The following is an 18,973-nucleotide window of genomic DNA, read 5'->3' on the forward strand; positions in this document are numbered from 1 at the left end:
CAGAATTATTTTCCAGATAGGTGTTTTCCCCTCTTAATTGAAGTCATGTAAAATTTTCTTGAAGACAGGATAGATTAAAATTTTTTTAAGTTTCAGATTTTCTGTTAGGAACTAGAAATACAAAGACAAAAAAAAAAAGATATCTCATTTTTTTGTCTTTGTATTTTAGTTCCTAACAGAAAATCTGAAACTTAAAAAATAAAAGTAATTAGAACTGTGATTTCACTGGGATAGGGAACTAACTCCTGGCTGGGACAGCTACATGGCACAATTGGATGGAACAAGAATTCTTTTATTTTTTCAGGTTGGAAGTATTTTAATTTAACAAATGTTATTCTTCAACATGGAGAACTGCAAATGAGTTTTAGTAAAATACATTTATAATTTCATTTAAAGGTCTGCAAAGGGTTTATATGCATTTATACATTTATATACATTATTATTACTATAACATTATTATCTACTATTATATATATATACATATATATATATATAAAATACATTATCTCATAAGATTTTCACAATCCTTATAGGAAGGTATAACAGATACTATTCCCAACATACAAATGAAGAAACTAAGGTTAATAAGTGTTATAGTCAAACAACATCATAGATGGGATCTGAACCCATATTTTCTTGTCTCTAAACCTTGCACTTTATCTGTTAATGCCGTCTGCCTTACTACATTCTGGAGATAAATATGAAAGTGTTAGACAAAAATGTTTTGATACTAAATGTCATTTTTTTATCATAGCTTTTTATTTACAAAACATATGCATGGGCAATTTTTCAACATTGACCCTTGCAAAACCTTGTGTTCCAACTTTTCCCTTCCTTCCCCCCACTCTCTCCCCTGGGTGGCAAATAGTCCACCTGTTGTTAAATATGTTAAAATATATGTGCTAAATGTTATTTTAAAGAATATTTCCATCGTACCTCAGAAAAGCACTAAGAATTCTAACTGAAGCCCTAAGCACTGTTATCCCAAGGTACCTTGAAGACATTGTGAAAAGATTTGATGTATAGGAGGGATGAGTTAAATTAATAAAAGCTCTTATTCTTGCAACCAGACAATTAGAATCTTAATATATCTGAGAAGTATAGCTCAAGCAACCTTCTTCTGTTTTTCTCTAGGTACTTCTTACAATGATGCTTGTTAGTAAAAATAATAAATAATAATGTCTGAAAGCTTCTATAGAAGAACTGTCCTTTCATTCTACTCAAGGGATATGTTGACGTATCTTATTATATGCTGTAGAGCAGGAATTCTTAAACTTTTCCATTTGTGACCCTTTTTCACTTGAGAAAATTTTATGTGACCCCAGGTATACAGGCATATAAAACAGATATAGAAATCAAACATTTACTGATAATAAATCTTAATTTTGCAATCTCCATATTCAGTTACTATACCCTATAGAGGGTCTCAAACTATAGTTTAAAAAGCTGGGGGGGAAATAATACCTGATGAACCGGGCCAAGGTTAAGGCGAGGCAGCAATACAAGCTCCTACTTGGAAAACCAGGAGCCAGTGTGTGAAGAAGAGTGGGTACTTGAATTCAAATCCAGCCCCAGACATTTGCTAGCTGTGTGACTCTGGGCTAGTCACTTAATCCAGTTTGCCTCAGTTTCCTCATCTGTAAAAAGAGCTGGAGAAGGAAATGACAAACGGCTCTGTTTCCACTAAGAAAATCTCAGAAGAGGTCACAAAGAGTTAGCCATCACAGAGATAACTGAACAGTGACCATGATAGCAACAACTCCCTGGTGTGGAAATGTGCTCAACTAAGGCAGATCAGTACCTTTTCTACAAGTAGTTTTACAGATTAACTAGAGGTACTGCCAGTCTATGTTTGAGGCAGGACTTGAACCCAGATCTTTTTGATCCTAATGCAAGTTTTCTTTCCACTTTCCCATAATCCTTGGTGCTCAGAACATCAGGCATTTAGTCAATTTAATAATGCTTATTGAATTGAACTGTGGGATGTGGAAACATCTTCCTTTGAGGAGTAGATGAACCTAATTTTTGCAGAGATGCTGAGAAAGTCAGTGTCCAAGCAGGATGCTTCAATGAAAGTGCAGATATTAGGTAGCCCAGAGCTTGGGATCCAAATCTATAACTGATCAGCACATCATCAGACAGGCTATCCTGCAGAATAATAGAATTAGAGTTTGAAAGTATTCCAGGAGTTCTCAAATTCACCTCCCACCTGAAGCAAAATCTCTAACAAAAAGAACAATTACACACATTTCCATAACCTCTTAAGGTTTTCAAAGAGATTTACAAATATGATCTTCTTTGATCCTCACAATAACCCTGGGAGATGAGTGCTTTTATTATTCCCATTTTATAGATGAGAAAACTGAGGCAGACATAGCTGAAGTATCTTACTTAGGTTCACACAGCTCATAAGAGTCTAAGGTTGACTTGAACTTAAGTTTCCTGGCTCCAGACACAGCACTTTAACCAGCATAATCTAACCGTCTCCACAAAACATTGCTATGTCCTGCATTAAGTGGCTACTTAATAAATGCTTATTAGGGGCAGCTAGGTAGCGCAGTGGATAGACCACCAACCCTGAAGTCAGGAGGACCTGAGTTCAAATCTCGTCTCAGATACTTAATACTTCCTAGCTGTGTGACCCTGGGCAAGTCACTTACCCCCAACTGCCTCAGAATAGATAGATAGATGGATAAATGCTTATTGATGGATTTCTGACAAGTGTTTATAGAGTAGTTGAAGACATCCAGTAATGGGGAACTTACTACCTCTAAAGACAAGCCACCCATCCTAGTCCCCCATAACTCTAGTATTTTCCTTCTGTTGAGTATCTCCCATTTATCTCTTTCATATCTTGTTTGTACATAGTTATGCTCATATAGTCTCTCCCCATTAGACTTATCTCTTTGAGAGCCTGAATCAGATATTCATTCGTTTATTTGTTTATTATTATTTTGCTTTTCTTGCATCCCCAGCACTTAGCTCAGTGCCTGGCAGACAGACATTTAATTAATATCTATTAACTAAGTGACAGCTCTATTTGTTGAAAAGTTTATCCGAATATTGAGCTGGAATCTGGATTTTTGTAACTTGAACCAGCAGCAGTGACATGAAGGGTCATGGAAGGAGAAAATGAAATGCCTGCTTTGAAAGGCTAAAAGAATTATCTGCCTGCCAGGAATTCTCCATGATTAATTGAGGTATATGATTAATGATAGTATGTGATTAATTACCAGATGAAGGGTATAGACCATAAGTGATTGAGTAATTGTTCAAAAAGCTACAGATGAGCAAGTAATTGGAACAAGACATGTTCTGTTGGTTTATATTATTGTAAGGAATGAAATAGAGACTAATGCATAATTATATAACAGAGGAATAGTGGAATGCAAATAATTGCACTCAATTCAGCAAACACTAGGCACCTATTCTGTCTAAGCGGCCTGTTATATTCCTGGGAATACATAGACGAAACAGCCCCTGATCTCACGGAGTTTCTGGTCTACTGGGTGGGTATAATATAGATAGGGAAATACAAGGTGGAGGGCCCTGAAGTCAGGAGGACCTGAGTTCAAATCTAATCTCAGACACTTGAAGGAAGGAAGGAAGGAAGGAAGGAAGGAAGGAAGGAAGGAAGGAAGGAAGGAAGGAAGGAAGGAAGGAAGATACAAGGTAACTTGAGGAAGGGGAGAGTACCTAACAACAAATGGATTTCATTGTTACTTTTCTGAAACATGCTGATAGGTCAGTTTTAGAAACACAAAAATGATTGAGTGTTGGACTTCATTTCAGGGAAAAAATGTTTGAATCTTGCCTTTGTGTTGCTTGCTAGCTGGGTGACTCTGGACAAGTCACCCCCTGACTTAAGTCTATTCATCTGTAAAATTGCAGGGCAGGGAACTCTATGACATCTAAGGTCCTTTTCAGCTCTAAATCTATAATCCTAAGCACATGAAAATATAAGAAAGAAGAAATTATTATTAAGAATATGTTCAAGAATGGCACTTGAGTTCCACTATTCAGTTTCATTTTTCAGTCTATAGAACTCTAGTCGTTTCCATTTAAAGTACAAATTTGAATATTGATGCTGCCCACCCACCCTGTAACTGCACTAAAGTTTTCTTGTAGCTTGGAAGGGTTGCTCGCTCTTCTAAAACTGACTACCAGATTGTTTCAGAAAGGTAACAGTGAAACCCAAACACACTTAGCCTTTGTTTCACCATCTGTAAAGTAGGGATAATATTTTTTTCATATAATCTTTTTTTTAAATAACATGTTGATAGAAAGCATTATAATGAAGATTTATTTTTAAGAAGTAAAAAATAATCAGTTTTTGTTGTTGTTGTTAAAAGGAGGATGATATTAAGATCTCCTACCTCATAGGCTTGTTGTAAGGATCAAGTAAAATAGTAAAGGACCAAATAAAATCAGCTAACAAGAGCCAAAAGGGACTGATATACTAGCATTTAGGTGACACTTTTATCAAGTAAAATAGTAAAGGACTAAATAAAATCAACAAATTAGAGCCAAAAGGGACTGATAAGAATAGCTCGCTTTTAGGTGACACTTTTATCAAGTAAAATAGTAAAGGACTAAATAAAATCAACAAATTAGAGCCAAAATGGAGTGATAAGAATAACTAGCATTTATGAGATTTAAAAATGTGTAAAGTATCTCATAGTCATCCTATTTTATCCTCATGTAATATAATCTACCCCATTTTTCCTCCCCCCTTTCTTCTCTCAGTACAATCCTTTTTCCACCCCTAATTTCTTTTTGGTATCATCACATTAAAATCAACTCATATCTACACCCTCTGTCTATGTATGTATCTTATGTTATATCTTATGTTATCCTCACAATCACCCTGGGAAGTAATGATTATTATTATACTCATTTGACAGATGGGGAAACTGAGTCATGGAATGACTCGCCCAGGATCACAGAGTTGATAAGCGTCTAAAGCCTCGCTTAAATCCAGCACACATGCAAGTCAAGACGTCACCCCCGTGATGTCTTTGAGAACTCAGAATGAACAATAACACCCGTAGGGGTGTCCAGGGTGATAGAAGGGATCAGAGTGTACGGGTCAGCAACGGGCAGAGCAAGGGTGAGATCCCAGGCTCCCTGCCTCCAGGGCAGCACCTTGTAAGAGAGGCACAGTTCCTGTTTGCCTGGAACGGAGTCAGTCCCTGGCGTGGAGCACTCTAAGAGTCTCCCGGTCACCCTGTGTTCCAATTGAGAACCCAGTGCAGGTCTCCATCCCGGCCCTGAGTGTGTCCCCTGACCAAAATTCCCAGGGTGCTTGGAGAGTGTGCCCGGAGAGTGTGCACAGGTGCGCTCTATTTGTCCTGCCCGCAGGCTCCCGTATCAACAGCGCATCCAGGCCCGCTCCCCAGCGAGGGTTTATTGTGGCAAACATGGCCAGGTTGGGGCGGCCCCGGGGCCGTCCGAGCGCAGGGCGCCGAGCTCCAATAGAACGCATTTCTGCTTTATTTCTTAAACAGATTCAGGCGCACAGGATGAGGCACGGCTCCTGCATGAATGGTTTAAGCTGGTCCTGGAGAAGAATAAATTAATGCGATATGAATCCGAGCTCTTGATCATGTAAGTAAAGAAACACAGACAACACTAAGACCCAGGCAGGCGGCGGGGAGGGGGGAGGGCAGCCGCCCCTCCGCTCTGGGGCCCTGTTTTCCCTCCCAATGCATGTACAGCCCTGATTGAGGCAAATTGCCACTTTATGTCTTGCATATCGTCTGCCTATTAGTGAGGAGACTCTCCCGTTGTCCATTCCCGGCACTGAGGCGGCAGCGGGCAGATTGTGCACAGTTAGAATAGAGACGGAATAGCGGCCTTTCTGCAGGGCCCCTGGCGCCTGGGAGAGGGAGACCCGAGTTTGAATTGTTGGGTGCCCCATGTGGGGTCCTCCTGGGTTCTAAGCCCCCTGGCCATCAGAAAAAGGGGACGGTGAAGGCGTCTGTGGCCACCTGCAGGCTCTTGTTTGGCTGCCACCTCTCATGGATCTTCTCTCCTTTTATGTTTATATCAATCAATCACATTGTCCTCCCTGGATTCCAGATAGACAGAGCTATCTATCTATCTATCTATCTATCCATCCATCCATCCGTCTTTCTGTCTATCTATCCATCCATCATCTATCCATCTATCTATCTACTTATCTATCTATCTATCTAAATTATCTATCCATTTATCCATCTGTCTGTTTATCCACTTATCTATCTATCCATCCACCATCTATCTCTATCATCTATCTATTTATCTTTCTGTATATCCATATATCTATGTCTATTTATCTATCCATCTATCTGTCTATCTATGTCTTTCTATCTGTCCATCCATCATATATCTATGTATCAATCTATCTATTTTTCTGTCTTTCTATCTACCCATTCATCATCTATCCAAATATCTATTTGTCTATCTATCCACCTATCTGTGTATCTATATGTCTATGTATTCACACATACATATCACATATAAGACATATATAAGAAATATATGCAATATTATATGTATGTTTGTATATATGTGTGTCTATCTATCTGTCTATCTTTCTATATCCATAGAGAACAGTAATTGGTTGGTATAAATGTAAAAGTAAATGTTTGCATATAAAAACTCCAGACTGATACATATATGTATGTATAGTAGATAGATATATACAAATGTGCATGTATCATATGTGTAATACATACATTGCATATGACATATATACAAAATTATATATTTACTGTATTCTCCGTTTACATTTATACCACCCAATCATACTGTTCTTTCCTGAACTTCAGACTGAGAAATAAGAGAGCTACAGAGAGAGACACATAGACAGAGACACACAGAGAGAGATTATCCATGTTATATATTATATGCTATATATGAGGTATATACAATATTAAATATAGACACGACATGTCTGAGATATATGGGGAAACACCACAATGTGTACCTATGTGTAGTTACACAGGTGATGGTCTATAAGTCAATAGACATATGTATATATTTGTATATTTGTACCTCTATATTCCCTGTTCTTTTATGACACTGTCCCCACCCTGGTATGGTCTAGTGCCAGATACTATACCTAGTACAGGTACTAAAAGGTACACTTTTAGCCTGCTGGTTGGTCTCCCCACCAAAGTCTCTCCGCACTCTGCTCATCCTCCACTATGCTGTCAACATGATCTTCCTAAAGTGCAGGTCTGATCATATTGATCATATCATCCCCCTAGTCTCATTCAAGAAGGTCCAGTGGCTCCCTATTACCTTCACTTCTTCTGTTTGACTTTTATGGCTCTTCCTAACCTGACCCTGTCTTACCTGTCCACTTTTCCAAGAGTTTATTTCCCTGTGTGTGATCTGTGACCTAGGGACACTGGACTCCTTACTGTTGACCACACAAGATGCTCTTATCTTCCAATTATATTTTCCCACTTTCTTGCATGATGCTTTTCTCCAATTTCCTAAATGTCAGTTCATCCCCTCCTGGGATTGCCTCCAACTGATCTAGATCCATGTCTTGTCTGTGCATAGTTGTTCGCAGACTGTTTCCTTCATTGGCCTGTGAGCTCACTGAAGGCAAGAACTATCTGTCCCTTTTTAATATCTCCAGTGTGTACCACCATGCTTGGCACATTGAAGGTGCTTAATAAATGCTTGTTACCTGACTAAATGAAGAGTTCTTAGCCTTGGGCCTTTGAATATTTTACTAACTTGTGTTTTGATATAATTGATTTCCTTTGTAAATTATCTGTATTTTATTGTATGCATTTAAAAATATCGTTGCAAGGAGTCCATAGGAGTGAGCAAATTTCTAAAGTTGTCCATGATGCAAAAAAGGTCAAGAACCTCTTCCATAGGTCCATATAAAAAGAATAGTTGTGCAATTGAGGGTGGCCTGTGGTAAGAATAGGGTGAGGTCAGGCCTTCCCTCCAAACAAAAAATTCTCTCCTATTAAAGCTACCATCTGCCTGCTGCAATTCTGGAGCCAGATGTGTCTGAGGAGTTGATCATCATTTCAAAGAATCCAACTAAAAGACACTGTGAAATCATCTGGTCCAATGACCTTATTTTATAGATGAGGAAATGGAGGCCCATATGGCTGGAATTAAGAATTAAGAAACCCCATCAAAACAACATTCTGATTGGATTTGAGGGCTCCACCCAACTTTGGTTCCTCTCATTCCTAGTATTTTCTTCTTCTCCCTATCCATTTCCCCCCCCCCCCAATCTCATTCCCACATGACTTAGCCCTATCTCTTTTCAGTCCCTTCATCCACCACGTTCCCTATTGTTCCCTTTGAAACTCTTCCTTACTGTTAAGAAGCTCCCCTTCATCTTTGATATCTTCCTTTTATATGTCCTTTATATATTTATATATCATACACACATATATTTCTACATACTTTATACATTTAAATATCTTTATATATTTATATATCCTTTACATACATGTATTTATATGTACTTTATATGCATGTATTTATATATACTTTATATACTTATATATCCTTTATAAACATATATTTATATTTCCTTTATATATTTGTACATCCTTTATATATTTATATATCCTTTATATATATATATATGTATATCCTTTATATATTTACTTATCCTTTATATATTTGTATATCCTTAATATATTTATATATCCTTTATATATATTTACATATCCTTTATATATATTTGTATATCCTCTATATATTCCTTTTTAATATCTTCCTTTCCATCTCTTGGCACCAAGGAGATCTGATTTCCTCCTGAGGATCCCATATCTACTACCACCCTCTCCATTGCTCATTCTCTCCTCCTATCCCTTGCTGGGTTCCTTGCTTCTCACCACTCTTCCCACCAGTCCCATCTCTTCACTGCCTTTTTTGATACATCTATGCTACTAGATCATCTTTTGCCTTCTCTGAATATCTGTTGTTAGCTTGACTCTTTGCCTTCCAAGATCCTCTTCTACCTTTATCAATAGCTTCAGCACTTGATGTGTTTCCCTTCTCCACCTCATCTCTCCTCAGTGACTTTAAAAAGTCCTTCATGAGGGCTCTTCAAACACTTTCAGATTACATGGCTTCCATGGCCACCCTACTTTGGGTGGTCACCCATTAGTGAGAACCACTTGAAATTCATCCCCCTCGTAGGTAGTGAAATCCAAATCTGTTTCATCTTTCTCTTCTGTCCTTCTACTCTCTGTACTTTATTTTCAGCAGTTCATATAGGTTTTTTATTTCCTTCTTTTTGCCTGTGTAGCTCATCTTCCATCTTTCCTGCAACCAAAGACATTATTTCAAAGACTCCATGGGGAGTATTTATCAAACTAAGCAAAGCTTTTCTTCTTAATAAATCTCAGGTTAGCCCAAGCTTAGCCATTACAAATTCTGAATGAGCCAAACCAGAATTAATAAGGTTTTGTCATTCAACAATTAAATACATATTTATCAAGAGCCTATTCTGGGAAAGGAACTGTGCTAGTCACTGAGGAAATTGTGACATGTATGTAGAGAAATGTCATATAAGGTTTTATCTTTATATCTCATACTTTACGGGCTGGGGGACGGAATTATATTGCTTTACTTGGAAGTACAAATGTGACGCTCTGTCTGCAAAAATCTCACCACAGACACTCATTAACTGTGTGGCCATCAGAAATAACTTACCCTCTTTGTGCTTCAGTTTTTTCTCCTTAAAATGAGGGGCTTATACCAAAGGATTTTGGATGGCCCTTCCAATTCTTAGAGCTATAACTCAATGAGATAATTTCATTTTTCGAAGCTCAATAAATGGGGAATTTTTTTGCTATGATTGTTGAGCTCCCGATATTAAAGATTGGGTTTTATCTGTTCTTAGTTGGCCAGATACTCTGGAAATTCCATATCCCCTTTTTCCTCAAGGAGTGAACCCTGATAATAAATACCAAAGACTGACTGGCCATGACTTAGTGTCTTTCCCAGTACCATGCTTCAGGGGATACCCAGAGTGAGGGTACAGAGAGTGGGGAGGTCTCTTAGAGAAGGTGGAAGTTTGAGAGAATCTGGGGAAGTAAGGAGATAGGGGATAAAGTTGAGAGCATTGCAAGCATAAAAATGGCCAGAGAAAAGTTCATTGTTGGATAATAGAGGAATGCCAAATGTAGGAAGAGTAATAATGAAGACTGAAAGGGTAGAAAGGAATAAGATTATGTAGAGTTTTAAATGCCAAACAGAGGACTTTTTAAAAATCTCAAGTTAATAAGGAATCACTTGAGTTTGTGGAGTAAAGGCTAACATGGTCAGTCCTCCCCTCCTTTTTAAAATTCCATTTTATTTTTATTTTCAGTTCCAAATTCTCTCCGTCCATCTACCCTCTCCTACTCATACCTAGTATACATATAAAGTCATGCAAAAATTATTTCCTCTTAATTATTTCAATTACATCTGATTTTCTATGAACACATATGGGGTTTTCTTAGCAATTATATTGGAGTGTTTTGCCATTCCCTTCTCCAGTTCATTTTACCAATGAGGACACTGAGGTACACAGGATGAAGTGATTTGGCCCGGGTAACACACTAGTAAGTGTCTAAGACCAGATTTGCCTCATTAGCCATATCAAAGAAGAAAAAATAAAACAAGAAAAGGAAAGAAAGAAAAAAAATATGCTTCAGTCTGCACTTTGAGTTTATGACTTCTCTCACTGCAGATGAAAAACATTTTTCCTCAAGAGTCTTTTGGATCATTATATTGATCAGAGTAGCTAAATCTTTCACAGTTGATTTTCCTTACAATTGCTATTACTGTGTAGATTATTCTCCTGGTTCTACTCATTTCACTTTGCATCAGTTCATACTTGTTAGGTTTCGGAAACCACGCTCTTCATCATGTGTTTTATCATGTCTTCCATCACATTCATATGTTATAATTTGTTCAGTCATTCCCCACTTGATGAGCATCCCATCAGTTTCCAGTGTTTTTGATATCACAAAGAGTAGCTCTATTTGTGCATATAGGTTCTTTTCCTTTTCATTTATTTCTTCAGGATATCATTTTAGTAGTAAAATTTCTGGGTCAAAGGATATACACAGTTTTATGGCTTTTTAGGTAGAGTTCTGCATTGTTCACTAGAATGATTAAATTAGTTCATAGCTCCACTAACAGTACATTAGTGTGTCTATTTTCTGACATCCCCTTTAGCATTTGTCATTTTCCTTTTGTCTTATTTTAGCCAGGTGGATGGGGGTGTGTTGATACCTAAGAGCTGTTTTAATTTGTATTTTTCTAGTTATTAATTATGTAGAGTATTTTTATATAACAATTTATAGTTTGATTTTTTCTTCTGAAAACTGAAAATAAGGGTCATATCCCTTGACCACTTGCTAATTGGGGAATGACTCTTATTCTTCTAAATTTGGCTTAATTTTCTACATATTTGAAAAATAAGATTTTTATCAGAGAATCTTGTGGCAGAATTTTTACCCAGTTTGCTGCTGTTCTTCTAATTTGGGCTGCATTGGTTTTGTTTGTGTAAAAACTTTTTAATTTTATCTAATCAAAATCATCCTTTTTACCTCCATGAATCTCTCTATCTCTTGTAGGGGTCATACATTTCAGAAAAGTCATTTTAGCAACTAATCTGAGTTTTAAAAATATATGTTATAATGTTTCCTCTGATGCAGCTGACTTAAATTAAAATCCTTTCCCAAGAGCTTACTTGTTCAACCCTGAGCAACTTACATATTGTCCCTGAGCCTCAGTTTTCCTTTTCTGCAAATGAGGGGAGTTAAATTAAATGACTTCTCTGATTCCCTACAGCTCTGGTCCTGTGATGGGTAAAATAAAGATGATAATTAATAATAACTAACTTAGTGGCTGCTATGAAATATAGGTAATGAGTTTTGTAAATTTAAGGTTCCTCCTGTTAACTATAATAATTATTATTATTAAACAGCAAAGCTGTAAAATTATAGCTATTATTTTCTTGACTTTACACATGAACAGAATCAAAGCACAGAGAAGTTAATTGACAGATCTGTGACCACAAGTTAGTAAACATCAGAGGAGTGATTTGAACCCAGTTCTTCCAATTCCAAATGTAGCTTTACCTATTATGCTAACAAGAACCATAGGTCTGATCGTTTTAGTCACATTGGAGATGGGGACCCCAGGGGCAGCAGAATCTTCATTTGGGAAGTTCAGGGACACCAGCTAGAAAAGATAACCAGATACTATGAATGCACATTAATCTGAAGTTGTTCAAAATGTAAGCACTAATATCTATCATCTCTTCCTATTTGTGATGCTCAGGGCTCAAGAATTAGAACTGGAAGACCACCAAAGTCGGCTGGAACAGAAGCTAAGAGAAAAAATGTCTATGGAAGGTGAGCTAAGGGGCTCTTGTTTAGATCCACATCAACAGGAAAGGGATGGAGTCCAAGCAGAAAATTCAGTTTAATTTAATTTAATTCAGAAAGTATTTCTTAAACTTCTATTTTTACCCACTACTGTGCTGCTGAGTGTTATGGATACAAAAAGATAAATGACACAGCCTCTGTCCTTAGAGAAATTACACTTGGAACAGGGAGAAGCTGTTCTTACAGGGTGAGAAATACAAAAGACACGCAAATATGGAAATGCAAAGGAAATCCATGTCATTGTAGGGTTTACACAGACTGAAACCAGGTGGGGGATTAGCTACTCATGCTCCAGTGACCAACCCACCCCTTTACAGCCAAACTAATTTGGGGAACATGGTAAGGAGGATCAGGAAAACCTTTCTATGGGGCTTTAAAGCACCTGAACTGAGCCTAAAAGCAGGCTGGGCATTCCCAGAGACAGATGAGGAGGGTGAGCATCTTGGCAATATGGACCAGCCAAAACAAAGGATGCAAGGGAGGGACATTTACGAGAAGAGCAGCAGGAGACTAATTTGGCCAGAATATAGAATAAGTAAGGAACGTATAAAATGAGTCTGGAAAGATGGTTGGAAACAGATCTTGAAGGGCTTTAAGTGCCTAACAGAGGAGTTGATATTTTATCCTAGAGGCCATAGGTAGCCGTTAAATCTTTTTGAAGAACAGAATAAATTAGCCACCCTAGGGCTATATGGATAGTAGATTAGAGGAAACAAGACTGGCAGCAAGTAAACCAAAGAGGAGGCTGTTGTGAAGGTCTAGATGAAAGATGATGAGGGATAATATGGGAAGACAATATATAGAAGACTTCTGGAGCCCTCACAATTCCTGTTACAATATCATTATCATCCCACTAAAAACCAGATTTAGTCCTCTCTCTCCCAGTCTCTTAAAATGTGGGTCACAACCCCATATGGAGTCTTGTAATTGAATGTGGGGGGGCATAAAAGTATGATACATTTGTTTGATTTTATACCTATTTTATATACTTATATACCTGAGTCACATAAAAATTTCTCAGGTCTAAAGGGATTGCAAGTGGCAAAAGTTTAAGAAACCCTGCTCTATCTTATCATTCCCATAGAATCAAAGTTAGCAGAAGGAGACACTTAGGAGAGGACTTTGCAGCGTAAACATTTAATAAATTCTTTTTGAATAAATGAATGAGGAAAAGACTCCAAAGACCTCAGGGATTCCTGCCCCCCCCCCAATCAGCAGCTTTTTTAATGTCACGGATCCCTTGGGCAATCAGGTGAAGCCTTTGGGCCCCTTCACAGAATAATATTTTAAGGGTATAGAGGTTTATCTCTATCACATTGAAATATAGCTAGAAAATGTTTTTAAAATAAGTTCACAGATGCTCAGAAGTCTATCCATGGACCTCAGGTTACAGGAGCTTCAGGCCAGTTCTCAATGAGAAGAAACTAGTGTGGGAGAGCAGACTGGGAAAGCAGAATGAAAAAGCAGAAGGAGAATTAAAATCTCTTCAAGAGGCAAGCAGGTTGCAAGGAGAGGGATGAATACAAGAAAAAGAATGATTTAAAGGAAGCAGATCTCATAACTGAAGGTTTATGGGACGCTCCTCAGATTGCACAAAACTAATGTCAGATTTATATGCCTGGATACCGAGTTTAATTTGCTGCAATACAATTTGGTGAAAGACATACTACTAAAAATCACTTAGCCATACTTTATTTTGAATTCCTTACTGAGCATTCATAGCCATACTCTGGTCACATATGGTCCCTGCTTAAATGCAATAGCTTTTAATTAGGCTGCATTAAAAAAATAAAAAAGAAGCTGATTGCAAAGAGAAGGCAACCTATCTACTGTGAATAGATAGTATTGCCCTTGTTTTTCACCATTTCCTTAAGGGAAATGTTCCATTCTCTTTCATTTTTTTAATACCTCCCCACACAGCCTCGTCTGCCCTTGGACATCTAGGGCTTAACTAAAAAATTCAATCCAACAAGCATTTATTAGCCATCACTTTGTTTTAGGTACTAGGGATACAAATAAAAAGTCAGTTAGTTCACTAATATTTATTAAGTGTCTACCAGCCACTGGAAAGAGCTGTAGGAATACAAAAATAAACAAATACATAAACAAAAACCCAGTCCCCACTCTCAAAGAATTCGCAGCCTAATGGAGAAGGCAATAGTCAAACACTTATTTACAAACAAGCTATAGTCAGGGTAAATTAAAGGTAAATTCAGAGAGAAGACACTAAGATTAAGAAAGATTAGGAAAGACTTCTTGAAGAAGATGGGACTTTAGCTAAGACTTGAAGGGAGTCAGTGAATCAAGGAGGAAAAGATGAGAAAAAGCTCCAGTAGAGCCAGTATAATTGGAATGGAGCATATGTTCAAGGAACAGCAGGAAGGCCAGTATTACTCTGTCACTGAGAAACAGTTCTTTCCTTTGGGGAGCTAACATTTTACTTAAGAGGAGGGATGATGAAGAAGATGTACACTTATTAGCAATATGTGTGTGTATGTATATATATATATATATACATATATATATGTATATATATATACACACACACTTGCACACAAAGAAATTTCAAGGAGCAGGGCACAAACAATTAAAAAAATATCATCAGTTGTCAGTAGGGCTGATTGCTTCTTATCAATGGAGTGATTGTTTTATGATTCTATAGTCATCCTCATTGGAATTTGTGTTGCCCAGCTATTAGGGATATTTCCTTAAGTTAATTTCACTTCTTATTTGTTGAGTGACAAGAGACCCTGGATAAACAACAAAGAATGTAGGTATTAATAAAATAAATACTCTGATTTTAATGCAAGTGCTTCCCCACCCCCTATTTTTCCTTAGAGAGCGAAAAAGATGAACAAGTTCGGAATGAGGAACGGGAAATTTTCACCAAGATGATGAGAGTGATTGAACAGAGGGACAAGCTAGTGGATTCCTTGGAGGAGCAGAGAGTGAAAGAAAAAGCTGAAGATCAGCACTTTGAAAATTTCATGTTATCTCGGGCTTATCAACTCAGCAGATCATGAAGAATCCTGGATACGTGCATCCCTATCACCTGTGGGAACTGGAGGGGATCAGAAAAAGAATACGTTGCCTGATGACTGGGGACACATGATTGAGAAAATTCTTAGTACCAGAGCTATAATGCTGGTGGGCAACTAGGGCTGTGCCCTAGGGGATGAAATTTAGGGGACACAGACTACTCTACTTACAGCCCTTTCAGCAACAGAGGAAGATCTGGGTTTAGCACTCACAGCAGCTATATCCTAAGGGAAGCTTTTACCTGGTGCTGCCCTGCCCCAGAATTAGGCAAACTGGTATCCTTGGGTAAATATTCTTACCCATCACATGAATGTTAAGTTACTGGTTCTAGGAACAAAAATGACCAATTACAACACATTCTTCTGTTTCAAGTCATAAACAGATTAACACAGAAAAAACCCGGACAAGTTTTTAATTTTTTTTAAAAAAGGATTTTTAAAAATAATTTTAAAAAATAGTATGGTAGAGTGGTAGGATACTAGACTGTATGTATTCTGAGGACTCAGGTTCAAATCACATCTCTGTCACTTATGTGAATTTGGCAAATCATCTCTCCAGGACTTAATCTTCAACTAAAAATGAAGGAATTGGACTAGATAATCTTTGAGACTTCTCCTAACTTGAGTTCCATGATCTCATCACGGTGCCAATAAGTCTAATCATGTGAAGTTCTCCCAGACCCTTCTAAAGATTTACAAGAACCATTTGGAAAATGATGACCAAATTACCAGACCCTCTGATGCTCCTTCTAGGTAGAACTTGTGCATAGAGAATGGACCTCATCTTTTGTCCTTATGGAAGTAACATACACACACACACACACACACACACACACACACACACACACACACCACACTTTCCTGCTGCAATTAAGACTAAGATTTCTGTTCAAATATTGAGAAGGCTCTCTGTGCTTTAGTATTTTAAAGAGACTTTTTCCACCATTAATTTATCCATATTTGCTTTTTGTGTATGGATGAACTGTTTTTAAATGTCAGAAGAAAGCTCCACTGGTTTAAAGATTAGATTAATATTTAAATTGGGTTTCAAGAGAAGGAGAAACTTCTTAGCCCACTGATTACACAAAGCAAACACCCAGTATAGCAGGTGTGAATTCAATCTAGGGTGGGTTTAATTTACCAGGTGCCTTTATAAACCCTAATATAATGTACACAAGGGATGTACTTTTAATACAATATTTGAGTCCTAATTTCGTCCAAGTCCCAAACTGTTACTTAATACCAGAGGGATTAACAGCTTTGACAAAATGTTATGGGCTTAAAAATGTCTTGCCTTTGGGGAACTCTATCTGGTCGTGTCCAGAACATGATAAGGCAAGTCAGAGGCTGTTTATACCTTCCTAATTCATGCTTTACCTCAATTTCATAATCCTCAATAGAAAAAAAAAATGAAACACTGATTCCTATTTTAGCTGTTGCTAAAATATGACAATACTAAACCTCAACTAGTGTGAGTAATGGGTCCATAAAATTAGTATTGATTCCAAGAAGAAAAATATTCAGGAAGAATTCAAAAATTGACACTACTTTAGTCTCTGTTCTCTCAAATTGGCATCCAGTTCATGAACTTCTCCACTCCCACATTTTCATGTCCACGTTTCAGATTTCTGAAATTTCCTTTAGTGTTGACTTGAGATCTGGGGCATTGGGTTGGGAAGCTGAAACCTTTGGATAAATCAGAAGATGATGATAGTTCTCCATCCCATTTGGGACTCTTCAAAGAACTGTCTGTCATTGCCCAGGAAGAAGGTCATGTGATCTTGGGTATCTCTGTTGGCTCGGGTTGGCTGAAGATTTTATTTTTTATTAGGTAAAAGGTGCTTCTATTATTGTTGTCTAAGACCCAAAGACTATGTAATTTGACTCATTATAACTTTAAACTCTATAATAAGTTAATCTGTGAACCTAATCTCTTTGTGTCTATGACTGTCTAAACCACCATAAGAACATCTTTTGTTTTAAAAAAAATTTAATTGAGGTGGGGATAGGGAATTGTCAGATGGTTAAAGTGTGGCCATTGTGTGGTGAGTTTTCATTCACTAAAATGGCCCATCTCATAATCTTGGTATTTATTTAGACACACATAGCCTCATGCCTTTGAGTTCTATTTTAGCCATGGACGATGTTCTCAAAATCAAGGCTGTCAATGCCTTTCTATTATTTCTATTTCTAATGAGGAATTAGGCTTGGCTTTGCTCTGGGAGCATAGAACACTGGCCAAGAAGCACACTGGCCTTAGAATCAAAAAAGACCTGGCTTCAAAAAATGACTAGTTACTTGATATTTGTTAAATCACTTAAATTGGCTGAATCTCAGTTTGCTCATCTAAAAAAATAGGTCCAATAGTAACCATAGTATTCCTCCCACAGAGCCACTGAGAGGATCCAATGAGATGGTACATATGCAGTGCTTTGCAAGCTTTAAGATACTACTATTATTAAAATTTAGATTAAGACGTTTGGGACACTGTAAAAACATCAATTATTATCTACCTATGTATATGTATGTGAGCTAACAAGAGTCTCTTATTATACTCTGCTATTTGTTTCATCTTTTAGAGAAGGCGAGTTCATATATTTGTACAAAAGCTATTGAGTTGCCCAACAATTATCAGCAATAGATTCTTTAGCAATAATAGTTATTACTTATGTAGCATTTTCAGACTTGCAGAGCACTTTGACATTTATTAAGCACCTACTGTGTACTAGCCACTGTGTAAAGTGCCTACTGTGCTGGCCAGAGTGCTGAACACCTATTGTGTGCTAGTCACTGTACTACACTGTACTACACCAGGGATACAAAGAGAGTCAAGGGGTAGTCCCTGCTCCCAAGAGCTTAAAATCTAACAGGGGAGACAATGTGCAAGCAAATAGATACAAATAAACTATAAACAGGAGAAATAAGAACTAATTTAAAAAGGGAAGGCACTAGAATTAAGACAGGGTGGGAAAGACTTCTTAAAAAGATTTCCGGAATCTTTGTTGGAACTTGAAGAAGTCAGGGAAGTCGGAAGGCAGAGATCAGAGGGAAGAGCATTCCAGGGAAGGGGGGGAGGACATCAAGACAAAATACCTAGAGCTGAAATTGTGTCTTGTTTGGGAAATGGCGAGGGAGCCACTGGATCCAAGCGTATGTGAGTTGATGGATGTAAGGTATAAGAAGAGTGAAAGTGGGAGACAGGGGGAGTGGATTATGAAAGGCTTGAACATCAAACAGAAAAATTTGTATTTGATTCTGGAGCCCATAGGGAACCACTGGAGTTTATTAAGTACAGGATTGATGTGGTCATATCTAAACTTAAGGAAAATTACATTGGTGTCTCAGTGGAGGATGAACTGGAGATGCGAATGGAGAGGTGATGAAGACCTACACCAGAAAGATGGGAGAATCAGAGGACAGAAAGGGGTATATTTAAGAGATCACATAAAGGGGACACTGATGACAGACTGGATATTGGGAATGAGAATTGAGAAAAGGCCATTCCATTTGGCAAATGAA

The 18,973-nt window shown here is 37.6% G+C and overlaps 1 protein-coding gene across 9 annotated transcripts in view; it reads left to right on the forward strand.

Moving 5' to 3' along the window:
• The window catches only part of MICAL2 (microtubule associated monooxygenase, calponin and LIM domain containing 2), a 296,098-nt gene extending 278,947 nt beyond the window's left edge, over positions 1–17,151 (forward strand). For all 9 annotated transcript variants that reach the window (XM_031944246.1, XM_031944245.1, XM_031944242.1 and 6 more), the window contains 3 exons: positions 5,508–5,607; positions 12,310–12,383; positions 15,255–17,151. In XM_031944246.1, the coding sequence (XP_031800106.1) occupies positions 5,508–5,607; positions 12,310–12,383; positions 15,255–15,439 (359 nt within the window). In that variant the 3' untranslated portion in view covers positions 15,440–17,151. The remainder of the gene's footprint in view (positions 1–5,507; positions 5,608–12,309; positions 12,384–15,254) is intronic.
• Positions 17,152–18,973: the final 1,822 nt, after the last annotated feature.

Source organism: Sarcophilus harrisii, chromosome 6, assembly GCF_902635505.1.
Source record: "Sarcophilus harrisii chromosome 6, mSarHar1.11, whole genome shotgun sequence".
In the NCBI taxonomy this organism is placed as follows: Eukaryota; Metazoa; Chordata; class Mammalia; order Dasyuromorphia; family Dasyuridae; genus Sarcophilus; species Sarcophilus harrisii.